Genomic DNA, 22,427 nt, shown 5'->3' with positions numbered 1-22,427 from the left:
AACATCTAAAGTTCAAACATGAAGATCTGCACAGAAGATTAAAACCAGGAAACTGAGTGTCCCTCAATAATCCACCCCCAATTTGTTGTGGTGAAAAAAAAATCTATTTCCTGTATTTGTGGGTAAAACCTGTGAGCGCCTCAGTTGCAGAGTTATAATTTGACCAATGGAGAAACAAGACATTTCACACTTATGACTTAAGTCGACACGTTCAAAAGGTGTTAAAACTTCTGAGTTCCTCCAAATGTCTAATTTTAAAATAACTTCTACTTTAGTTTAGCTCTGGTTGAGAAGAACAACGAGATGTGGAGCCGTCAACTCATCATCATCTGCAGTAAGACATAATATATTATCTACAGCAGTTTGCTTTAATCTTATGATGAAATTTATTTCATTAAAATAAAATGTGTTTTTAAATTATAAAGGATTTACTTAAAGACTCAGTAGCACTTCCTGTTTGTGTTGTGACTGAAATGTCACCGTATTTCTTATCTCAGACAAACTAATTGTACTTTTTATTTGAAAAAGTAGTTTTACAAAACTTGTAAAAATAATAATTATTGTTCACATGTTGAAGCATAAAAACTAAACTGATGTTGTTTTCTGTCTGCAGCAGCTCTGAGTTTTGTGATCAGTGCTGAAGGTTTGATTGAAGTGTTTGGATACGAGGGAAGAGATGTAAAGATTACATGCAGCTATGATGAGGGATATCAGAACAATAATAAATACCTTTGTAAGAATGAATGTGGCTCCAGTGACGTTCTCATTACAACAAAACAGAAAAATAAAGGAAAATATTCCATCACTGATAATATAAAGATCGGAGTCGTCACAGTGACCATCTCTGACCTTCAATCACGTGATGCTGGGAAATATTGGTGTGGAATCACAGTGTGGGGACCAGATATCTACACTGAAGTAAAACTGCACATAAAAGAAGGTAAATAATAAGTTAATGTTTCTATATTTCACTCACAGCAAATTAAGATGAATTAAATGAAGCATCAATGTGTAAACATGTTAATAATAAACACTTTTAATCAATGTGGTCTTAAATTTACCTATTATTAGAACCAAAATGTATTTTCTAATTTTGCTAGTTGAATTATCAAGTACTTGCAGATCTGGATCGTCTTCTATGTTGAAAATAAATACCTGTTTAGACATCAATGCACACAAGTTAATGCAAGACAATTGTACTAGTCTATAATGTTAAATATAAATCTCTATCAAAAAAGGAAATCTTTCTTTTATATGAAGATTTTTTCTAGTTTTTCTTTCACTTTACATTGTTTTTTTAACCTCATGTCAGACAGATGTTGCAACAACGTGAATAAAATCCAAAGTATTGAGGAAGGTTCAGTGACCATCAGCTGTCCGTACGACTCTCAGTCTGTCAACAAGCTGAAGTTCCTCTGCAGAGGAAACCGACCCTCCACTTGTCTTCAGCAGGCAGTGATCACCTCTAGCAACACACAAAATGGACGATTCAGACTCTCTGATGACAGGAAGTCAACAATATTCACAGTGACCATTTCCAGTCTGACCCTGGAGGATTCTGGGTCGTATCTTTGTGGAGTCCAGAGAAACTCAGGATTTGATGATTTCTCTGCTGTTGAGCTGGAGGTCAAAGGTGAGAAATCATTCTGCCTTTGCTAATTTGATAATGAATATTAAGATATTTATAAACACAACAGTTATTAAAATTTCCTTCTCCAGCAAAATTGTTCTATCTGAAGTCGTCCAACATCAGTGGCATCGAGGGACGTCCAGTAACTCTGCAGTGTCCTAATTCAGGACAACAACATGATAACAAGAAGTTCCTCTGTAAAGGAGACCAACACAACAACTGTACAGACATGATGGAGAACCAAACAAAGTTCAAGCTGCTCAATGTCTCCTCCATCTGTTTCTCTGTGATCATCACTGAACTGGAAGCAGCTGATGCAGGAACATACTACTGTGGTTCAGCCTCTCAGCTGACATTCATAAAGATACAGCTGGCAGTCGGTGAGACCAACACAGAGAGAGATAGAATAATAAAAAACAACACAAAATCTAGGTTAAGTTTCTTAACCACATTATGTTTTGTATTTTCTCTCAGACTCTCTACATCAAACCAGCACTGCTGAACAGGTTACATCACAGCCTCCATCACATAATCCTGGTAAATTATTTACACTTGTTTCTATTCGTCTATCACTCTTGTTGTTTGTTCACTCGTCTCAATACAGTTGTTCCAAATCTTCAGATGTTCAGATATTTCTGCTCTGAGCAGCTTTATAACATAAAGAGAATCTCTGCTTTTTTAAACTGTTTCACTGATAAAAACAACAATCCATACAAACCATCCACACTCAGAAAGCTTTCTCACATTCAGGCACTTCTTAGCAACCAACACAGAAAAGTAAAACAAAATGTTGTTATGCATTAATTTTTGAAGTAAACCAGAAAAGTGTCTCTTTATAAAGAGTCATGCCAGTGAGGTTTGAACTTGAAATGTTTGAAATAATGATTTACCATAATTGATTTAAATGTATTAACAAGTTAAGAAAATCATCTAAATGTGGTGGAGATAGAACGAGAAAACAGGAACATGGCTATCAGGTCTGACTAAAATAAGTAATTTATGTGATTCTGTGTTGTTTCTATGGAGGGTTCTGTTTCTGGAGAACCAGCTAAGTTCTGCACTTCCTTGTTTTCAGACGTTTATTTATTCTACATTCTGCCTGTGGTCTTCGCTCTGCTTCTGATCCTGACATTTGTCCTTTTGCTGGTTTTAAAATGCAAATCAAGGATCAAGCAAGGTACATTTATACAGATTATACACCAACACATAAATCCCCCACAGAATCACATCATGTTTACTTTGTGTTTTCAGTGGATGGAGTCAATTCAAACGTGTTGAACTCTGATGACAGTAATGTGGAGATGAGAACCAATGATGTGAGTAAAAACAAGATTTCAGCTCTAAAATACTATTTTTCTGCCTGCAAATAAAATCTTATTTCTTTTATTTGTTTAGATCTATGAGTTACAAGAGGATGCTGTTTATATGAACTCTTCCACTCCAAACATGTTAAGTCATGACAATGATATCTACAACAACATCCTTTAAAGGAGACCAGCAGAAGTTAGGAAACACGTGACCAGTGTTTCTCACATCTAGTGTAACAGCTCACTATAGCAACCAGATGCTGGTGTGTTTTCATTTAGACATGTTTTTAATATTTATTAAATAACATTATCTGAACGTGAGCTATCCAATATTTCCAAATGCTGTAATTTCAATGTTATTGCATTGAATACATAAGTTGCAATAAACCAACCTTTTCACCAACCTTCTGCATTTAATCAAATTGTTCTTACTGACACTTAGAATCTTGAGCATCGTAATTTGCATCAAGCGAATATCTTATCGGCATGCAAAGTCTAATTGCATGACACTTGGCATATGTAAGGAAATAGTTGTTACAATTTAAACAGTAATATAGTGTACACCAACTCCAATATACAAACATGATCTGAACTGAAACTCTAATGTGAAAATAAGTTTTAAACATTCATTCTAAGAAAAAAATGGGACTGAACAACTGAGGAAGAACGTAAATTCCTTTTTAAAAGTAGTTAAATAAATTGTTTAAAATTACCGAGTATTAGATGAATATTTAAAAAGACATTTTAAAAAAAGAGTATTAAACTATACATCTGTTTTTTTGAATTTTGAATGTTTATGGGAATACTTTGAGGGTTTTTTTACTCAAATGTGGTGTAATATGGTCCTTTCATTAAATGCTTGTCCACAAGAACTACAGCAGAATGGTTTGTCAACAGTGTGGATTCTTATGTGATTGTTTAAATGAAGTTTTGTGTGTGACGACCCCCAGCCTGCTGTTTTGTAATGTGGCCTGTTAATTTTCATTCAATGAGGGTCTTGGAGTTGGGAGTCGCTTATAATCACTTGTCCACCTGCATCATGTATCCAGGGGCCTGGATGATCATTCATGGACATCCAGGCCCAGAAGCAGAGAGAGCTAGAGGTCAGATCAAGATGAGGAGCCGGAGCTGGGAACCAGACGGCGTGGGGTGCATCAGTCGCTTGACACAATGTGGGAACCAGTCCGTGGTTCGGATGGACCACATGTGGAGGCGTCGCTTGACCAGACCTGGGAGCAGAGGCTGAGGCCTGTGGGGGCCAACCAGTCCATGACTGAGGGAGATCCAGGAGGAGGACCAGGCTGAAGGGAGAACACGCCGGTGTAACGGTTCTTGGGCTGCTGCCCACTACCTCTAGACAATCATTTTAATAATAAATGCCTCTGAAGGGCTTGAAATGGTTCTTGTTGTCGTGTCCTCAGTTCTTGTTGTGGTCATCAGAGTCGGGTCATAACGTTGTGTAACAGATGTCTGATAATAATATTTAATACTTATTAGTTTTTATCTCTAATGTTATTAAGGTGTGTTAAAACTATATGCAGACAGAACAAGTCAGATTGACATGTACTGTCATATCAGCCTGGACACTGAAGGACAGGACATCAGTTCACTGTGTGACGATTTGCATCTTCTGGCTCTGTTGTGTTTCTGAAACCAGGAAGGAATTTCAAAAGAAGTTTAAAAAATCTATACATACAAAAAATATCCTCACCCATGGCAGATTTTGGTCCTATTTTAATTTCAGCATTTTCCTTTAAAGTCATTTTAACATTTTGGAGTTTCATAACCTAAGTCTCAACTTGAACCACTAGAGGGAGCTAAAGATTAGTCTGATGTTGGGGCGGCCTTCATACATTAAACACTTGGAGCTCACTATCTAATATAACATTTTCTTTGAACAAACAGAAACATTCAGTGGAGGATGCAGATAAACCACCTGGAGCAGGTGGTAAAAGAGAGGAAGATGGTGCTGTTTCCATGGTTACAGCTGTTACTTAACATGCAGTGAACTTCCTTCTCTTCCACCAGATGTTTTCTGCACATGAACAGAATAAAGAAGAACCAATCATGGTGGTTTTCCCTGAAACATGATGTAATCTTGTTTTATTAATGTTCATCTTTTTTAACAGCAAAAGCTAAAAAGAACAACTTTTTTTCTAACATAAAATCAGTATGTTATCAAAAGATTATCTCCATTTTTGAAGGTTCAATGCTGTAATGATTAACATCTTCTTATCACTAATGTCTTTAATCATAAAAAAAATAATAATTCAACTAGTAAGTTTTTATGAATTCAACAGAGAGAAGCAATAAAGACTTCTCAATGCTAAACTGTGCTGGTTCATTTCTTGGTGTGAGAACAAATCAAGTTCCTGAAGAAAATATGTAAAGAAAAGAACATCTAAAGTTCAAACATGAAGATCTGCACAGAAGATTAAAACCAGGAAACTGAGTGTCCCTCAATAATCCACCCCCAATTTGTGGTGGTGAAAAAAATCTATTTTCTGTATTTGTGAGTAAAACCTGTGAACGCCTCAGTTGCAGAGTTATCATTTGACCAATGGAGAAACAAGACATTTTACACTTGTGACTTAAGTCGACACGTTCAAAAGGTGTTAAAACTTCTGAGTTCGTCTAAATGTCTCATTTTAAAATAACTTCTACTTCAGTTTAGCTCTGGTTGAGAAGAACAACGAGATGTGGAGCCGTGACCTCATCATCATCTGCAGTAAGACATAATATATTATCTACAGCAGTTTGCTTTAATCTTATGATGAAATTTATTTCATTAAAATAAAATGTGTTTTTAAATTATAAAGCATTTACTTAAAGACTCAGTAGCACTTCCTGTTTGTGTTGTGACTGAAATGTGATCGTCTTATCTCATACAAACTAATTGTGCTTTGAATTTGAAAAAGTAGTTTTACTGGGCGTGCTGTGGAGGGGTAGGGGATAGTGCGACTCACATTGGGAGGTCTTGAGTCCTCGACGCGGGTTCGATTCCTGGACCCGGCGTCATTTGCTGCATGTCTTCCCCCCTCTCACTCCCGCTTTCCCGTCAGCCTACTGTCATATAAGGGACACTAGAGCCCACAAGAGACCCCCTGGGGGGGGAGGAAAAAAAAACAAAAAAAAACAACAAAAAAAGTAGTTTTACAAAACTTGTAAATAATAATTATTGTTCACATGTTGAAGCATAAAAACTAAACTGATGTTGTTTTCTGTCTGCAGCAGCTCTGAGTTTTGTGATCAGTGCTGAAGGTTTGATTGAAGTGTTTGGATACAAGAGAAGAGATGTAAAGATTACATGTCACTATGATGAGGGATATCAGACCAGTGAAAAATACCTTTGTAAGAATGAATGTGGCTCCAGTGACGTTCTCGTTACAACAACACAGAAAAATAAAGGAAAATATTCCATCGCTGATAATATAAAGATCAGAGTCGTCACAGTGACCATCTCTGACCTTCAATCACGTGATGCTGGGAAATATTGGTGTGGAATCAGTAGGTGGATAAAAGATCCCTACAGTGAAATAAAACTGCACATAAAAGAAGGTAAATAATAAGTTCATGTTTCTATATTTCACTCACAGCAAATTAAAATGAGTTAAATGAAGCATCAATGTCTAACCATGTTAATAATAAACACTTTTAATCAATGTGCTCTTAAATTTACCTATTATTAGAAGCAAAATGTAACAAGCAACCCACAAAAACAGGTTAATTAATTTAGTATATATATATATAGGAAGTTGGGCCTAATCAGAAGATTTTAAATTCGAGAGAACCCAGGTGTGAGCAACAACAGAACACACACAGTGTCTACAAGAAAACAGCAAAATTTAATATAATAAACAATGGTGGATCCACATTTAAAACAGACAAACAAATACTGCGCGCTTTTAAAAAATAATAAAAAAATAAATTGAATACTTCAGTCTCCAATGAGTCAATTGTTCAGTCTCGGTCTCTCAGCTGGTGACCAGTCGGGTCACTATCTACCCGTGCGCCTGGTCCTCTGGGCTGGGGCTCGCCATCCAGGTTCAGGAGAAGAGGGTCTTGGAATCTTTGGCTCTACAAGCCAAAAGTGTATCAAACAAGCTAAAACAAAAAAACCTGACCTATAACAAGGCCAAAGTAAAACATTTTAGCACATAAGATGCCAGCATCACTAAAGCTTAAGCTATATTTAATAATTTCTCAAGTTCTTCTTATTGTTTTTCTTTCATGTTGTACAACAACAAGTTAACAGAACACAATTATTTCCAACATATTAGTAAAACTAAATAGATTAGCTTATATGTGGTTAAAAAAAAATATAATGTACATTCAATCTTAAAATAAATGCAATTACATAAAACAAATACAACATACACAACAATAACAATACAAAATCTTTCAATTCATTTCATTTTATATAAAATTTGATAATTTAATAAGTATTTTAGCCAATTTTCACCAAATTTTCTTAACCAACGGTCGAGCGCGTGCAATGACTCACCGATGCTCCGAGCTGTCAACGGCTATTTTTCGGGGTTCAGCTGTTTACAGGGGAAACTCTCCGAGATCTAATAAAACGAATTTAGTACTTTGAATTACATATTCAGTCAATTTATATTAATATTGATTTCCTTACCAACCTCCAGATTTGTCAATTTCTTTCTAGCTCTTTAAGGAAACAACCGTCAGCTGTTCTCAAGCGTTCTGAGCGGAAGCAACCGTCAGCTGTTAGCTCTCAAGCCTGTCTGCTGCGCTCCGAACGAAACAACCGCCAGCTGTTGAAAGGGGCGGGACAATCAACCCCATTGGCCGACGCGAAACCAGACCGCGCCAGCCATTGGCTGCTCAAACCGCCAACAGAAGCTAACACTAAAGGCCTATTTCACTTTTTTCTTTTTTTTTTTTTTTTTTTTTGAAGATTTACGTAATTACCATTTTAGTTCTTTTGGTAGAATAAGACATTGAATCAACATCTATTTTTTTTTCTTGTGTTTTTAAACACTGGGTTACAAAAATGTATTTTCTAATTTTGCTAGTTGAATTATCAAGTACTTGCAGATCTGGATCGTCTTCTATGTTGAAAATAAATACCTGTTTAGACATCAATGCACACAAGTTAATGCAAGACAATTGTACTAGTCTATAATGTTAAATATAAATCTCTATCAAACAAGAACAACTTTCTTTTATGTGAAGATTTTTTCTAGTTTTTCTTTTACTTTACATTGTTTTTTTTAACCTCATGTCAGTTCTGCTTTACTTCTATTTAAACAGGAAATATTCTTGCTGAGATGATACATCACTTACCACCACACATCAGTCCTTCCACATTTACTATGACCAGTTCCTCCAACTTTGTAAGCACTTATTTTTATTTTACTAATAATAAGAGTGTCTTCTTGCTGTTTTGGTTGTTTGGATAGAGTTTAGTATTAGCATTTAAAAAATAGAGAAAATCTTCATTTTACACCTCATTTAAGAGTCTTTCTGTGTGTGTGAACTCATCAGCCCAGAGTTCACACACACTCATCAGAGTTCAGCAAAGGGCAGAACTCATCAGATCACTCTGGTTTTCTTAAAATAGTTCTTGCTTCACTTCTGCATTATTTCTGGTTTAGTTTGTCGTCCTCAGTAAAACAAAGATGCGGAGCTTTCTGATCGTGTTGTTCATCTTGTCTAGTAAGTTTTAGTATTTATTTGTTTTCAAATATAAATCCAACATTTTCCAGAGGCTTTAAGAAGCAGGGGTAGATTTTGTCAATTTATCACCATAAAAATTTAGAATAAAGTCAAATAGACAAGATGGCTCCCTCCGTGGTAGCTGACAAACTACTCTTGTATTTCTATGTGTTTTTAAATAAATATATTTACAATCCATCTATTGTCTTTTGTAGATATGTCCTTTTCTATTTATATGTTTACTGTTTGCTGAGGAGTCGGACAAAGAATTTCATTTATTTTTGAGCAAATCACAATAATTTTGAATTAAAGTTAATTGTATTGAATTATATTTTTGTTCTCTCCTGTTTCCAGCTGCTGTGTGTTGTGTGAGCCGTGCTGCAGCTTTGATCCGTGTGTTTGGATACGAAGGAGGAAATGTGAATGTTTCTTGTCCATATGATGAGGGTTATGAAAGTAATGAGAAGTATCTGTGTAACGACCCCTGTGGAAATGACAATGTTCTAACAAGATCACAAAAACATCAGAACAAATACTCCACCTATGACGACAAAACATCAAGAATCTTCACTGTGACCATCTCTGGTCTACATTTGGATGAAACTCAAACATACTGGTGTGGAGTGAACATAAAAGCAAGAAAGGATCCCTACACTGAAGTAAAGCTGGATGTAAGAGAAGGTAAATAGTTTTAATTGGAAAATTTGATGCATAATAGATTTAACTCTACACATGATACAGAGAATAATGAATTGGCAGAAATGTTTTCAGTAGGAAGATACTCTGAGATGCAACATTTTGAACTTCCCTCATTCTGTCTCAGTGTAATCAGACGGTCAAAAATAATTTACACTGACAGTAAATGTTGAATTGTCTGCAAATAAATTCAACATTTACTGTCTAAGACTCAGAGGCCTCAGGAAGGAAAGCAAGAAAATAAAACTGTGTGAAAACAGAATCAACATTGAATAACACTGAAATATCTTGAACATGGATATAAATATAACAGTTCTTATATTTACAATATTTTCAAATATTTAGATGAGGATTTGTCCCTTAAATGTTTCACATCCATGCCAACATTTTATATTAAATTCCATCCATCCATCCATCCATCCATCCATCCATCCGTCCGTCCATCCATCCATCTTCTGCTTATCCGGGGTCGGGTCGCGGGATAGCAGCTTCAGAAGTGAGGCCCAGACTTCCCTCTCCCCAGCCACTTCTTCCAACGGGTTCAAGGGTTACCGCCACGACAGGCACCGACAACCTTGAAGCCACAGCTTCGATAGGCCGCCTCGACAATGGAGGCATGGAACACGGTCCACTCAGACTCCATGTCCCCCACTTCCCCCGGGACATTTTCGAAGTTCTGCCGGAGATGGGAGTTAAAGCTCCGTCTCACAGGGGATTCCGACAGACGTTCCCAGCAGACCTTCACTACACATTTGGATCTGCCAGGTCTGACCGGCATCCTCCCCCACCAGCGGAGCCAACTCACCACCAGGTAGTGGTCAGTGGACAGCTCCACACCTCTCTTCACCTCTCTATGTCCAAGACATACGGCGGCAGATCCGATGAAATGATGACAAAGTCGATCATCGAACTGCGGCCTAGGGTGTCACGGTGCCAAGTGCACATATGGACACCCTTATGCTTGAACATGGTGTTCGTTATGGACAATCCATGACGAGCACAGAAGTCCAACAACAGAACACCACTCAAGTTCAGATTGGGGGGGCCGTTCCTTCCAACCACGCCCCTCCAGGCCTCACTGTCATTGCCCATGTGAGAGTTGAAGTCCCCCAGCAGAACAAGGGAGTCCCCAGGTGGAGCACTCTCCAGTACCCCCTGTAGGGACTCCAAAAAGGGTGGGTAATCTGAGCTGTCGTTCAGCCCGTAAGCACAAATGACAGTCAGGACCCGTCCCCCCACCCATAGGCGGAGGGAGGCTACCCTCTCGTTCACTGGGGTAAACCCCAACGTGCAGGCGGTGAGATGGGGAGCAACAAGTATGTCCACTCCTGCCCGACGCCTCTCACCTTGGGCAACTCCAGAGTGGAAGTATGTCCAGCCCCTCTCAAGGAGACTGGTTCCAGAACCAGAGACATGCGTCGAGGTGAGACCGACTATTTCTAGCCGGAACCTCTCGACCTCACACACTAGCTCCGTCTCCTTCCCCACCAGAGAGGTGACATTCCACGTCCCAAGAGCTAGCTTCTGCAACCGAGGATCGGACCGCCAGGGTCCCTCCCTCGGCCGCCACCCATCACATTTTATATTAAATGTCTCCTGATATACATGATGTTATATAAACTCCAATGGACAAGAAACTGAGACAGCGGGAGGTTTTGTTAACTCAGAAAACTTAAAAAAAAGAAATCTTAACAAAGAACTGACATTAATTGTCATGTTCCGTGTTTTACTGTATGTTTATTTCAAGTTTCCTGTGTCTGAGTCTCCGTGTTGTCCTGTCTCCCCTTGATTAGTTCCCAGGTGTGTCTCGTTCCCTGATTACCCTCTGTGTATTTAGTGTCACCTGTGTCTCTGTGTCTTGGTTGGATCCTACGTCTAGGTTATGTCTTCCTACGTCTATTGTCCTTGGTATAACCAGTTGCTACCGGTGCTGAGCCCTGGATTTTGCTCTGCCGTGTTGCCTGATTTTTGGACTGTATTTTGGACATTTTCACCATTAAACATTTTCATTTGCACTTTCACCTGGGTCTAGCGTCTGCCTCACAACCTCACACACCGCAATTTATGACATTAATGAAACATCTGAACATTTTACACCAATAATAAATGACTATTAATAGAAAAAGGAAGCAAATTTAATTAAAATTGATAATATGATTGTTGAATTGCATAATACTAAATTAGTTCTTTTATAGTAATGTAATTTATATAAAACCAACTTGCTTACACAGCTATATATTTCAAGTATTGCTGTGTAAGCAAGTAAGCATGCATTGAATATAATTTCTTGTTTCTATAAGATTATTTTTACATTTTAATTTCACTCATATTAGCAGGTTGTGATGAACTTTTATATTCTAATATACTTACATGACGTTTCTGGTAAAGTGTACTGATATATCACTGTTTTACTAAAACCTTCTTATTTTACTATCAGACAGATGTTGCGACAACGTGAATAAAATCCAAAGTATTGAGGAAGGTTCAGTGACCATCAGCTGTCCGTACGACTCTCAGTCTGTCAACAAGCTGAGGTTCCTCTGCAGAGGAAACCGACCCTCCACTTGTCTTCAGCAGGCAGTGATCACCTCTAGCAACACACAAAATGGACGATTCAGACTCTCTGATGACAGGAAGTCAACAATATTCACAGTGACCATTTCCAGTCTGACCCTGGAGGATTCTGGGTCGTATCTTTGTGGAGTCCAGAGAAACTCAGGATTTGATGATTTCTCTGCTGTTGAGCTGGAGGTCAAAGGTGAGAAATCATTCTGCCTTTGCTAATTTGATAATGAATATTAAGATGTTTATAAACACAACAGTTATTAAAATTTCCTTCTCCAGCAAAATTGTTCTGTCTGAAGTCGTACAACATCAGTGGCATCGAGGGACGTCCAGTAACTCTGCAGTGTCCTAATTCAGGACAACAACATGATAACCAGTGTTGTAGAAAGTACAAAAAAATGTACTTAAGTAAAAGTACAAATACATGGACAAAAACATACTCTAGTAAAAGTAAAAGTACCACATTAACACTTTTACTTGAGTAAAAGTAAAAAAGTACTGGCTTTTAAAAATACTTAAGTATTAAAAGTAAAAGTACTTCCTGAATGCATTACTTGATCTCTAATACAATATCATTAAGTGTACCTATCTTAATATTTAATTTTAATACATGAAATATGTGCCACTTTAATTAACAATACCACAGATAAAGCATGTTTTTAGTGTGTTTACTCTCTGTGACAGTTTAGATTTAGATTTGTGATTCTATGCATCATAATTTCAGGGATGGAAACATCTTAAATCCACATTCCCATAAAAACACCTAGATATTAAATGCTGAGAGCTGAAATAAATGTAACCAGTATCATTATCATTTCAAACACTTCTTCATTCTGCTTTGCTTCCATCTCTGTGGCACAATCCGCAGTGGTTTCCTACCATCCCTAAAAGATACCACCCTGGACGTTTGCCCATATCACCCAAGTCAGAAACCACAACTGTCTGCTCCATTAAACATAGAAATTAAGGCAAAGCACCAATGGTAAACAACACTCAACTATGAATACTGTCCAAGGTGCAAGAAGTAACCAGGCAGAAGGACAGTGACGGTTCTGACCCTGTATGCCACCATGACAGGTTACCAACACAATCAAAGAGCAATGAGCAGCTCTGCTACACGTTCTTGTTTTGTTTATTGGCCAATTAAATAAATCTATCTATTTTTTAATTAAATAAAATAATAATAGCTACTGCAGTGTATGCAGAGCGTCACAAGGACAAAGAACGGCTCTCAGTGAGGCTTCAGTCCTATAAGACTTAGTAAAAATCCGTCCAGAAGAATCGGATCGTTCATCACTATCACTATATAGCAGATTTTGGTCACAGCGTTGTCCCATATATGCGACACCTAAGACAACACTTCCACACAATAATTAAACGCATGACTGACAACGTTTTGTCATCGCTGATGCACCATGTGTCTCTGTACAGCTAGTTTTGCTAACATCACGTCCACATAGCTTACCTTCCTTTAAGCTTCCTTTCCAAGAGACGCTAAAAGTTGGACGAAGTTTCCACCGTCTGTGAAAGTGAAGCGCTGCTGATTTTACATGTCGCCAAATCTTATGATTTATGTAGCGAAATTCTATTACTGACGATTAGACACAATCATCTCCCGCTTAGTGGAAACCACTGCGCATGTCTGGGAGCTCCGAGTGCGACTGAAAGGAGGAGGCGATGGGTGACGACAGTAATTAGTAGGTCAAGTTGTTGCTTGGATTTACAGCGCCTTGTTAAGTCCCTGAACTTCATATGTTAACGGGGGAAAAAAGCGCAATGCGACTTGGATGTAACGAGTAACGGGACGGTTTTGTAGAAATGTAGTAAGTAGAAAGTACAGATACTTACTGTAAAATGTAGTGGAGTAAAAGTCGAAAGTATCCATTATTAAATATACTTAAGTAAAGTACAGATACACGAAGATTGTACTTAAGTACAGTAACGAAGTACATGTACTTCGTTACTTCACAACACTGATGATAACAAGAAGTTCCTCTGTAAAGGAGACCAACACAACAACTGTACAGACATGATGGAGAACCAAACAAAGTTCAAGCTGCTCAATGTCTCCTCCATCTGTTTCTCTGTGATCATCACTGAACTGGAAGCAGCTGATGCAGGAACATACTACTGTGGTTCAGACTCTCAGCTGAGATTCATAAAGATACAGCTGGCAGTCGGTGAGACCAACAGAGAGAGAGACAGAATAATAAAAAACAACACAAAATCTAGGTTAAGGTTTTTAACCACATTATGTTTTGTGTTTTCTCTCAGACTCTCTACATCAAACCAGCTCTGTGGCTCCAATTAGCTCTGCTGAACAGGTTACATCACAGCCTCCATCACATAATCCTGGTAAAATATTTGTTTCTTTCTGTTTACTACTTGTGTTTTTTCTCACTCTTTTCGTTCCAGTTGTTCCAAATCTCCATATGTTCTGGTCTAACTGGTCTAACTGGTCAAAGCTGCTCTTATGACACAAAGTGAATCTCTGTATTATTAAACTGAAGGTCATTTCAGCTCCTCAATGTAGGATTTAGTTTTATCAGTAGTGGATGGGCTGAAATGACGTAGCTGTTTAAATGCACTCCTATACATCCACACTCACAAAGCATCAACACATTCATGCACTTCAGACATTCAGAGTCCATCAGCATTAGAGAATGTTATGCCACCATCTTTATGTATCTTGCTCAAGGATTCCTTAAAATGGAGGAAAGAAATCAAGTCCCTCTTTCATTAGATTGAGTCATGCTGCTGACTTTTGATTTGTGGACTTTTTCAAGTTTCTGAGTTTGAGACAAAATGACAACATTCACATCACAGGTCTTGATGCTTAATTCAATTTTTTTGCTGAAATCCAATCTTTAGATTTTTTTGTGTGGTCGTTCATACTTCTAATTAAATCGGGCTGCAATCAGACGTCTGTGCCAACGGTTTACAACACAAAAGCAACTCACAATCATAGAAGAAGAACGTTGACATCACTCAGCAGTGCACTGTTCATGGAAGTAAGAGTAGATGCAGCCATTTACAGATCAAATTAAAAGTATCTTGTGACAGTATCTATCATGACAATGATCACAAGATAAACTTATTAAATGAAAACACAACTAACATTAAAGGCCTTTTATGGTGAATTGACTGCAAACTCTGCATAGATCTGTTTGGATTGAAGTCAGAACCAGGAGTGGTGGGACTGTGATGTCATGTGACTCAGTGGCACAAATGTTTTTCATATTTTCATAATTATAATGTTCAGCCATTGTTCAAGTCCAGTTTTTCTTCTTCTGGTGCCTATCAGACATCAGTGGCACAAAAGTTGGATAAAAAGCCACATGACTGTTCAGACTGCAAACCTTCAAAAACAATCAGATACATTTTTGATTTAGTTCCATGTATGGAAGTGGCACAGACTGGATTTTTATTTGAAGATGAAACAAACAAAATAGGTCCATTCAGACTGCCATGAAAAAGTCAGAAATGGGTCTGAGGCTTTGGGTCGCATTTGCTCGATGTGTGAATGTATCCTTAAATGATACTGAGAATTAGTGGGTTGAACTCAAGTTTATTATAAATAAGAACAGGAACATACTACTGTGGTTCAGACTCTCAGCTGAGATTCATAAAGATACAGCTGGCAGTCGGTGAGACCAACACAGAGAGAGACAGAATAATAAAAAGCAACAGAAAAGTAACGTTATGTTTTTTGGCCACATTACATTTTGTATTTTTCTCTGACAGACTCTTCACATCAAACTAACTCTGCTGCACAGGTTACATCACAGCCACCATCACAAAATCGATTTTTTCATCATGTGTTCCTCTCCTGATTTCCCATCACTTGTTTTTTTAAATAAATAGCAGTATTTCAAATACTCATATACGTTGCTGGAGTATTCGAGAATGTTGTTTTGTTCACACAGCTTTTCCCACTTTCACCCCACAGCCAAATGGTAATGCTACAGATGTCCACTGTCGTCCAATCCACAGGTTGTCAGCACAATCTATGTGTAATATTGAAATTAAGTCAGCCATAACTTCATGACCAGGGAACAGAAGAGTCAAAAAAAGAGGAACATTTCTGAAACTGCAATGTTTTGTTGGGAAAAAAATGTCCTGTGGCTTTGAAATTCGCCACATGCTGAAATACAGTATTTGTAGCCTAATAATACTACCAGTATGGATTCAGTGTTTCTGATCCAGAAGTCTTCTTATAGTCAGAGGTCTTCATCCATTCTCCAAACTCCTCAGATGGCTGTCTCATCTGAAATGTCAGTGACCAGGCCCCGACCTAAACATTTAATGTGATCTTCTGATCATGTTTTCCTTCTTCTAATGAACATTAGGCATTTTTTTATTAAATTTGTTCTAATACAGAAATAAGATCTAGAGGGCATCACTTCAGCTAAAACACCTTTTACTGGTTTTGTGGTCAGAGAATGGACTTTAAAATACTTTTGTCAGTTTATGAATCACTGAATGGTTTAGCAAATTGGCATATAAATATGTTATGGTCAAGTTGAATGCATGTCCACTTTGAATGTAGATGCTTGACATTTTGCTCAAATACATTTCACACATCAGCCGCGTCTGGTTTACATTCTAAGTGGAGGCGCATCGATGGCGCGTCAGACATCTCAAACTAACTGTAGCTGTTGTTTTCCGGATGCGTTAGACGCTGTTGACACGTCAAATGTTGACACAAGCCCTCAATGTGCCTCCACATTGACTATGAATGTAAACCAGACACGCCTGACGCTCAAAACGAGTTTGGTGTGAACGCACCATTAGTTGACAGGTAATTCATAAATAGTGTCTGAATATTTAGTGCTGCTTATTCTGAAGGGCTGAGGCAAGCGATACAAGTAATTTGTGTGTGGGGTCGGTCGGACCACACTCATGTACAAAGGTTAAATTATTATTACATGCTTTCATTCTCTGCGTCTGTTTCCGGGAAATTTTCTGTCCAGGCCTATTCAATTCTCCTTTCTCTTCTTTTCAGACCTGACCTTATTTTACATCCTGCGCGTCGTCCTGTTTCTGCTGTGGATCCTGCCGTTTGTCCTTCTGATGATTCCTAAAAGAAAATCAAAGCAACAAGGTGAATTTACCCAGAACATCAACATACGTTACTAAAAGTTGAGAAAAAATCCCAGAAAATACAAAGAATGTTTTTTATTGTTCTTGTAGACATCCAAATGAATGTACTGAACACCTCTGATACTTCTGAGAACCCGAGAATCAATGATGTAAGTCCACAAAGTTACAACTCTTAAAGATTTTTCTTGCGAGAGTAACGGGTACCGGGGTTCCGGACCCGTCAGCAGCAGATGAAGCTGAAAAACAGCATATAAATGAGCACACGGAGACGCAGTCTGTGTTACTCCAATTTCTCTCAGCTTATTTTATTGAACAAACCAGCTCATTTAACTGTCAATACAGCTCACTTTATATTTCAGTAACTTACTGTATATTCCATCTAAGTAGACATAGACATCAGCATTAGCTTTCCTTAAACCAGAAATAATCCCACATCATATTTTGTCACAATTCCCTCAGGTAACCTGTACCTTCAATTAGCTGCACTTTATATGCATATTTAATGACACACAGTGACATATTTCACGAGCATGTATCTTAGAGTTATTGTAACTGGCATAACTATCTTAGAATTCAAAGTGTTTTAACTAAGTGAATACATTAAATCAGTTTAACTTTCCACCACTGTGTTTTAGAACACGAATAAACCATAGAGCCTGATAACAGTATTTTACACTCATACCATGGAATATATTGTAAAGAAGGTTCAACTTTATTAGACCTTAAGCTTGGTTTCGTAGTTTTTATTTTAGTTTTCCGAGCCTAGTTAGGTCATTAAATGCAACGCAGTTCGAGAGAAAAAGAGTATCACGAGACTCGATGTTTTATGTTCTGTTGTTGTTATGGTTCTCACTGCTCACTGCCCGGATATTGCCAAGCGCTGTCTGTGCCAGAGCTAGAGACCAGAAGCGACACGGTTCTTACATGAGAACAACTCGGTTGTCATTGTAATTCATCTGTTGCTGAAAGAAGTAAAGTTCATGCAAGAGGTTTTTTCTATATTTTTTGTCGCGTATCTTCACCTACACCAACGCCTCCGTTACCCTGGAAACCAAAAGCGCGACAATATATAGCCTAACCACCTCTACGAGCGATTAGTGCTAGTGGTTGCACCTACAAATACCGCCATTATCTACCGTTACAGTGTGCTGACCAACTGGCACAACGGCATGTTAGCTACTTCCTTTAACGGCTGCTGGCTCCGAAACGCAACAAAACTCTTTCAATATCTTTCATACATCGAAGCATTTCCTTAAACGTTTCTCGAACAGTACCAAATAATAAAGAAAACTTTGTTAAAATAAACTTGAAGGTTTCCCTCACCTGAAAAACAGCATATAAATGAGCACACGGAGACGCAGTCTGTGTTACTCCAATTTCTCTCAGCTTATGAGAAATGGCAGAGCAACAGGCAGCTCAGTCGCCATGCGCCACCCACTGGTGAAACACTGTTACTACACCCATCGTCATTAACCCCATGAACATTTAAAGAAATACATACTCCTTTTTTTTCCTATTGTGGGCACACATCCGTGGGCATCACACGAGGACATTGGGTAAGTTTTTATTAACTATAAAATAAATTTGCTTACTGGAAACACACCAATTAAAAAAAAGCTTTATGATTTTCAAATTTTCAATAAAAAGTTTTGACCTAATGTAAGTTGGTTTTTTAGTTGTATCAAAATAGGTGTATTTCGAAAAACCTGCAATTGAAACACTTTATTCACATCACACAAGTCACATGATACACAGCCGGATCTTATTGCTGGCGAAAATGCAAACAAACACAAAAATCTTGCCAACCTGTCAGGATTCAGTACACACAGTGGCATGCTGTGGGGTTTCAGTCAGGGCCTTCAAGAGACGTCAACTATACCTGAACAATACACACCATTTGCAGGACAGTGTAAAAACTATTCACCACACCAAGCCACATACATCCAATAATATGGAAATAAATAAAAATACACCAAGTAAAGCAACAATGGAGCCCAGCAATCTCAAGTAATATATCAATGTATATTTTAACAAAATACACAAATAGCAGCACATATAATTGAACATCCACCAATTTAGCAAAACTTTTCTGTGTTCCCCAGTTGATCTCAACATCAGTCCAAACTGCTGATATAGCAAATGAGCAATTAAAAGAAAAAATATTAAGTAAAGTATTGTAATGACGCCAACACCACAGCTGTAGTCTCGCCAAACAGGGTTCATTAGAATAAGTACGAGCTGCTATTCCTGAGTCCGCGGCTCACGCCTCTAACAAACTGGTACTCTCAACAGATAGCTTCACTGCTAACCCAACTCTGAACTCTCTCCATTTCCGGTTCTGGTACTGCCGCTCCACGGATCCCCCGCCCACATGACAGCCCTAGCACATGTGAGCGGGAGTCAGCAGAGTCAGACAAGGGAAGCCCACAACACTCTACACATAACAATAAGGATTACAATGCAACTCATAACAAATACACATAACCATACGGACCCCAGCAGCACTAAAACACAGAATCGTTACACTATGTATGAGAATGTAATAGAAAAGTAACACTCAGTAGGTGTTGAACCAATTAGTCGACTAGTCGACTCTAGGACGTCTTGCGAGTTTTTACATTTCATGTCGACTAGTCGCAGTCATGTGATTGCCGGTGGTGACAGCCTGTGCTGATCTGACAGCACAGTATACGTCACAAGACACAAGAAAAATAAGTTAATACATTTGTTTAAATGATATGTAGATGGATGCATATTTGTGGTTTTACAGTGTTTTTAAAAGGAGATGGAGTTGCAGCTGCAGTCAACTACAAAACACGAGCCGTCTAAAACTCGCCCCCTTCCCGCTAAGGATGTCACTTAGCCGGCTCGCGAGTGTCTTTGTCACGACGATCTAACTAATACATTATGATGTTATGTTGCTGATTAAATAAAGATCTGTGGTAATGACAGCTGCTTATTAAATAAAAGCCTGTAGTTGGTAATGACAGTGTATACTTGTCTGACATATAGCCGTGAGTTCATAAGAATGACGCCGTGCTTAGAAGTGTCATCAGATCAGCTGTCAGAAGTGTATGACACTCTGACAGCAGATCTGACAGAACACTGACTACAAAATGGCGTCTTCAAAACAGATCGAGGACAAGCCCGCATCTTGTCAAACAGGTAGAAATTTGTCAACAGTGTGGAAATATTTCACTAAAGATGCTTAATTACCGTAACATGCAAAATCTGCAAAGCTGTGCTGAAGTACAACAAAAGTACGACCGCGATGCACAGTCATTTGAAAAGGCATCCGCTAATGCTAGCTCCTGAACAACCGTTTGTTTCACTTGTTGCTGTTCTGTGTAAATGCCGTATTTTTCCGTGAAAACGGGTAATAAAGCCTGTACGTTACTCCAAAGCTTTGCGTCTTGCGTTGCTATGACGTCACAACGACTAGTCAACTCGACATCGACTCGACTTTTATCATGTTGACGTTGACTAGAAAATATCTTAAATCGTTCAATCTGCTGAGTCAGCAGAGCTTCCTGCCGCGCATCGGGCGGAGGAGAAGCAGGTGGTTTCGTTGAATTCAGCTGTAACCAAACGGGATCCGTTCATAACAAGTTTGGCTTGTGATGTTCCAAAAGCACCATGTAGTCAGTGTGATAATTTGACTCCTATAGTAACTATCCAGAGATCATCAGCATCAGCCGGTGTTTAGAAAAAAAAAGTCAGACCCGACTTTGTGCAACAAACTTTTCCCCGCTGCTCACGAAGAATGATCTGTTTATTGCTCTTTTAATTCTCCATAATAGACTTAGTAAAAGCAGGAGAAGGGGAGTGTGTGTGTGTGTGTGTGTGTGTGTGTGTGGGGGGGGGGGGGGGGGGGGCAATATTTGCCGTGAAAATAGCTAATAAAGCCTCCAAGTAGTTGTGAAGGGTTTTTGCGCTTACGTAACTATGACGTCACCGCGACTAGTCGACATCGACTCGACTATTATCATGATGTAGTCGACCTTAAAAAATATGTAGTCGTTCAACCCCTAACACTCACCCATTACTTGTAAATAAAATCCATACAGTAACTTGTTGTGTTCAGTGCTAGCTGTTAGCCACTTGTAGCGCTCATAGTTACAGTCTTTAAAATGCCTTGCAAAGCTCTTACTGCTTTGTGTCAGTGAATCCAGATTTAGTGCGGTTTTCTTTTTTTATTATTTTTTTTTTGATCGTCTTGAAAAAGGCAATTTTAATAGGGAATACAGGGAATGCTATTCACTTACAGTAGGACCAGTGAGGCGCACCGTTATTGTATGTCAATTCTGATTGGCCGATAATTATGGTAGTCATGCCAACTGCTGGACTGTATTTTTGACGAAGGCGTAGCTGAATTTGTGCAGCAGATCCTGAGGTGGAGCAGCTCGCCAGATTTCGCTAAAGGCACATCTTAAGTAGGAAATTAAAGTGAAACCTCAATGATACCAATAAGCAACTCACTTGTAAATAAAAATAAAATTATAGATAAAACTCAATAGGACTAAGACATTTTACACATTTTCTTTTCAGTTTTCTAGGGTGAGCAGACAAGGCCCTGCTGGCTCTCACAACCCACCACTGAGTAGACATTTTCCTACGTTAATAATTTTTTCATCACCCTCTACATTGGTTCTTTGCACAGTGGTTGATTTTGTCTGTTTCCAGATCCTTCAGATTTTGCCCTGACAGATTATGAACATTTATCCAGCTAAATTGGTCTGCTCAGTAATATAACTCTCATTTATCTGAATATCATAAATGATTATTTTTCAGATTTGTGAACCTTCACATCAAAGCATCAGGAGCAACAATGAAGCTGCTGAGTCTCAACATGTGAACCAAAGTCTCACCACAAATGAAGATCTCTAATCTGATTGTCGGAAAGCAAATGATTAAATGCACTGCAAAGGAAATTATTGCGCCACTTTCAAGCTAATTTTAAGATTTTATGCCAAATGTTTAATGTTTTACTGTTATAACTTGTTTCATTACATTAACTTTCTCCACACCTTAATAAATAATAGGTTTTTCATGAACCAGCATTTGTTTCTTTTTAATTTAAGACTAAATCATGAAGGTGATAAGGCTTTCTGTAGAGAAAAACATTTTATATATCACCAGTATTTTCATCCTGTTATATTGTTCTGGCAATCTTTTATGTTTCTATATTTGTCATTTGTCAGCTTGGCTTTAAAATAAATTTTAATTCTAGCCTCAATTTGTGGCAACATATTTCTTCTTGCTCATTTGATTCACTAGATTCTGTTACTATAAGCAGCTTTTGCAATGAGAGAAAGAACATCGATGAATGTTCTAAAATAAATAAGCAAACTATAGACAGAAAGTTCTGCTTTACTTCTATTTAAACAGGAAATATTCTTGCTGAGATTGTACATCACTAACCACCACACATCAGTCTTTCCACA

General features: G+C 38.2%; 1 protein-coding gene and 2 long non-coding RNA genes across 4 annotated transcripts; 1 reads left to right on the top strand and 2 right to left on the bottom strand.

Annotated features, from left to right (window-relative positions):
* Window positions 1-127: 127 nt before the first annotated feature.
* Window positions 128-22,219, top strand: LOC122829632 (CMRF35-like molecule 8). Of its 2 annotated transcripts, XM_044114368.1 has the most exons (8): window positions 128-334; window positions 614-940; window positions 1,313-1,633; window positions 1,720-2,010; window positions 14,155-14,235; window positions 16,886-16,984; window positions 17,074-17,132; window positions 21,775-22,219. In XM_044114368.1, the coding sequence occupies exons 1-8, from the start codon at window positions 304-306 to the stop codon at window positions 21,868-21,870; spliced, it is 1,305 nt and encodes a 434-aa protein (XP_043970303.1). In that variant the 5' UTR covers window positions 128-303; the 3' UTR covers window positions 21,871-22,219. The 2 variants fall into 2 exon arrangements, with proteins under 2 accessions (XP_043970303.1, XP_043970304.1); XM_044114369.1 differs by lacking the exons at window positions 128-334; window positions 614-940; window positions 1,313-1,633; window positions 1,720-2,010 and adding exons at window positions 8,548-8,619; window positions 8,974-9,300; window positions 11,753-12,073.
* LOC122829665 lies at window positions 6,756-7,822 on the bottom strand. The gene is made up of 3 exons (XR_006370403.1): window positions 7,581-7,822; window positions 7,442-7,508; window positions 6,756-7,061 (listed from the first exon to the last, which is right to left on the bottom strand). It is a non-coding gene; the product is annotated as an uncharacterized LOC122829665 (long non-coding RNA).
* Window positions 15,434-21,166, bottom strand: LOC122829664. The gene is made up of 4 exons (XR_006370402.1): window positions 21,023-21,166; window positions 18,790-18,862; window positions 16,893-16,960; window positions 15,434-16,174 (listed from the first exon to the last, which is right to left on the bottom strand). It is a non-coding gene; the product is annotated as an uncharacterized LOC122829664 (long non-coding RNA).
* Window positions 22,220-22,427: the final 208 nt, after the last annotated feature.

The sequence above is a fragment of the Gambusia affinis genome, linkage group LG04 (assembly GCF_019740435.1).
Source record: "Gambusia affinis linkage group LG04, SWU_Gaff_1.0, whole genome shotgun sequence".
NCBI lineage: Eukaryota > Metazoa > Chordata > Actinopteri > Cyprinodontiformes > Poeciliidae > Gambusia > Gambusia affinis.
This window is presented reverse-complemented; position numbering and strand designations above follow the sequence as displayed.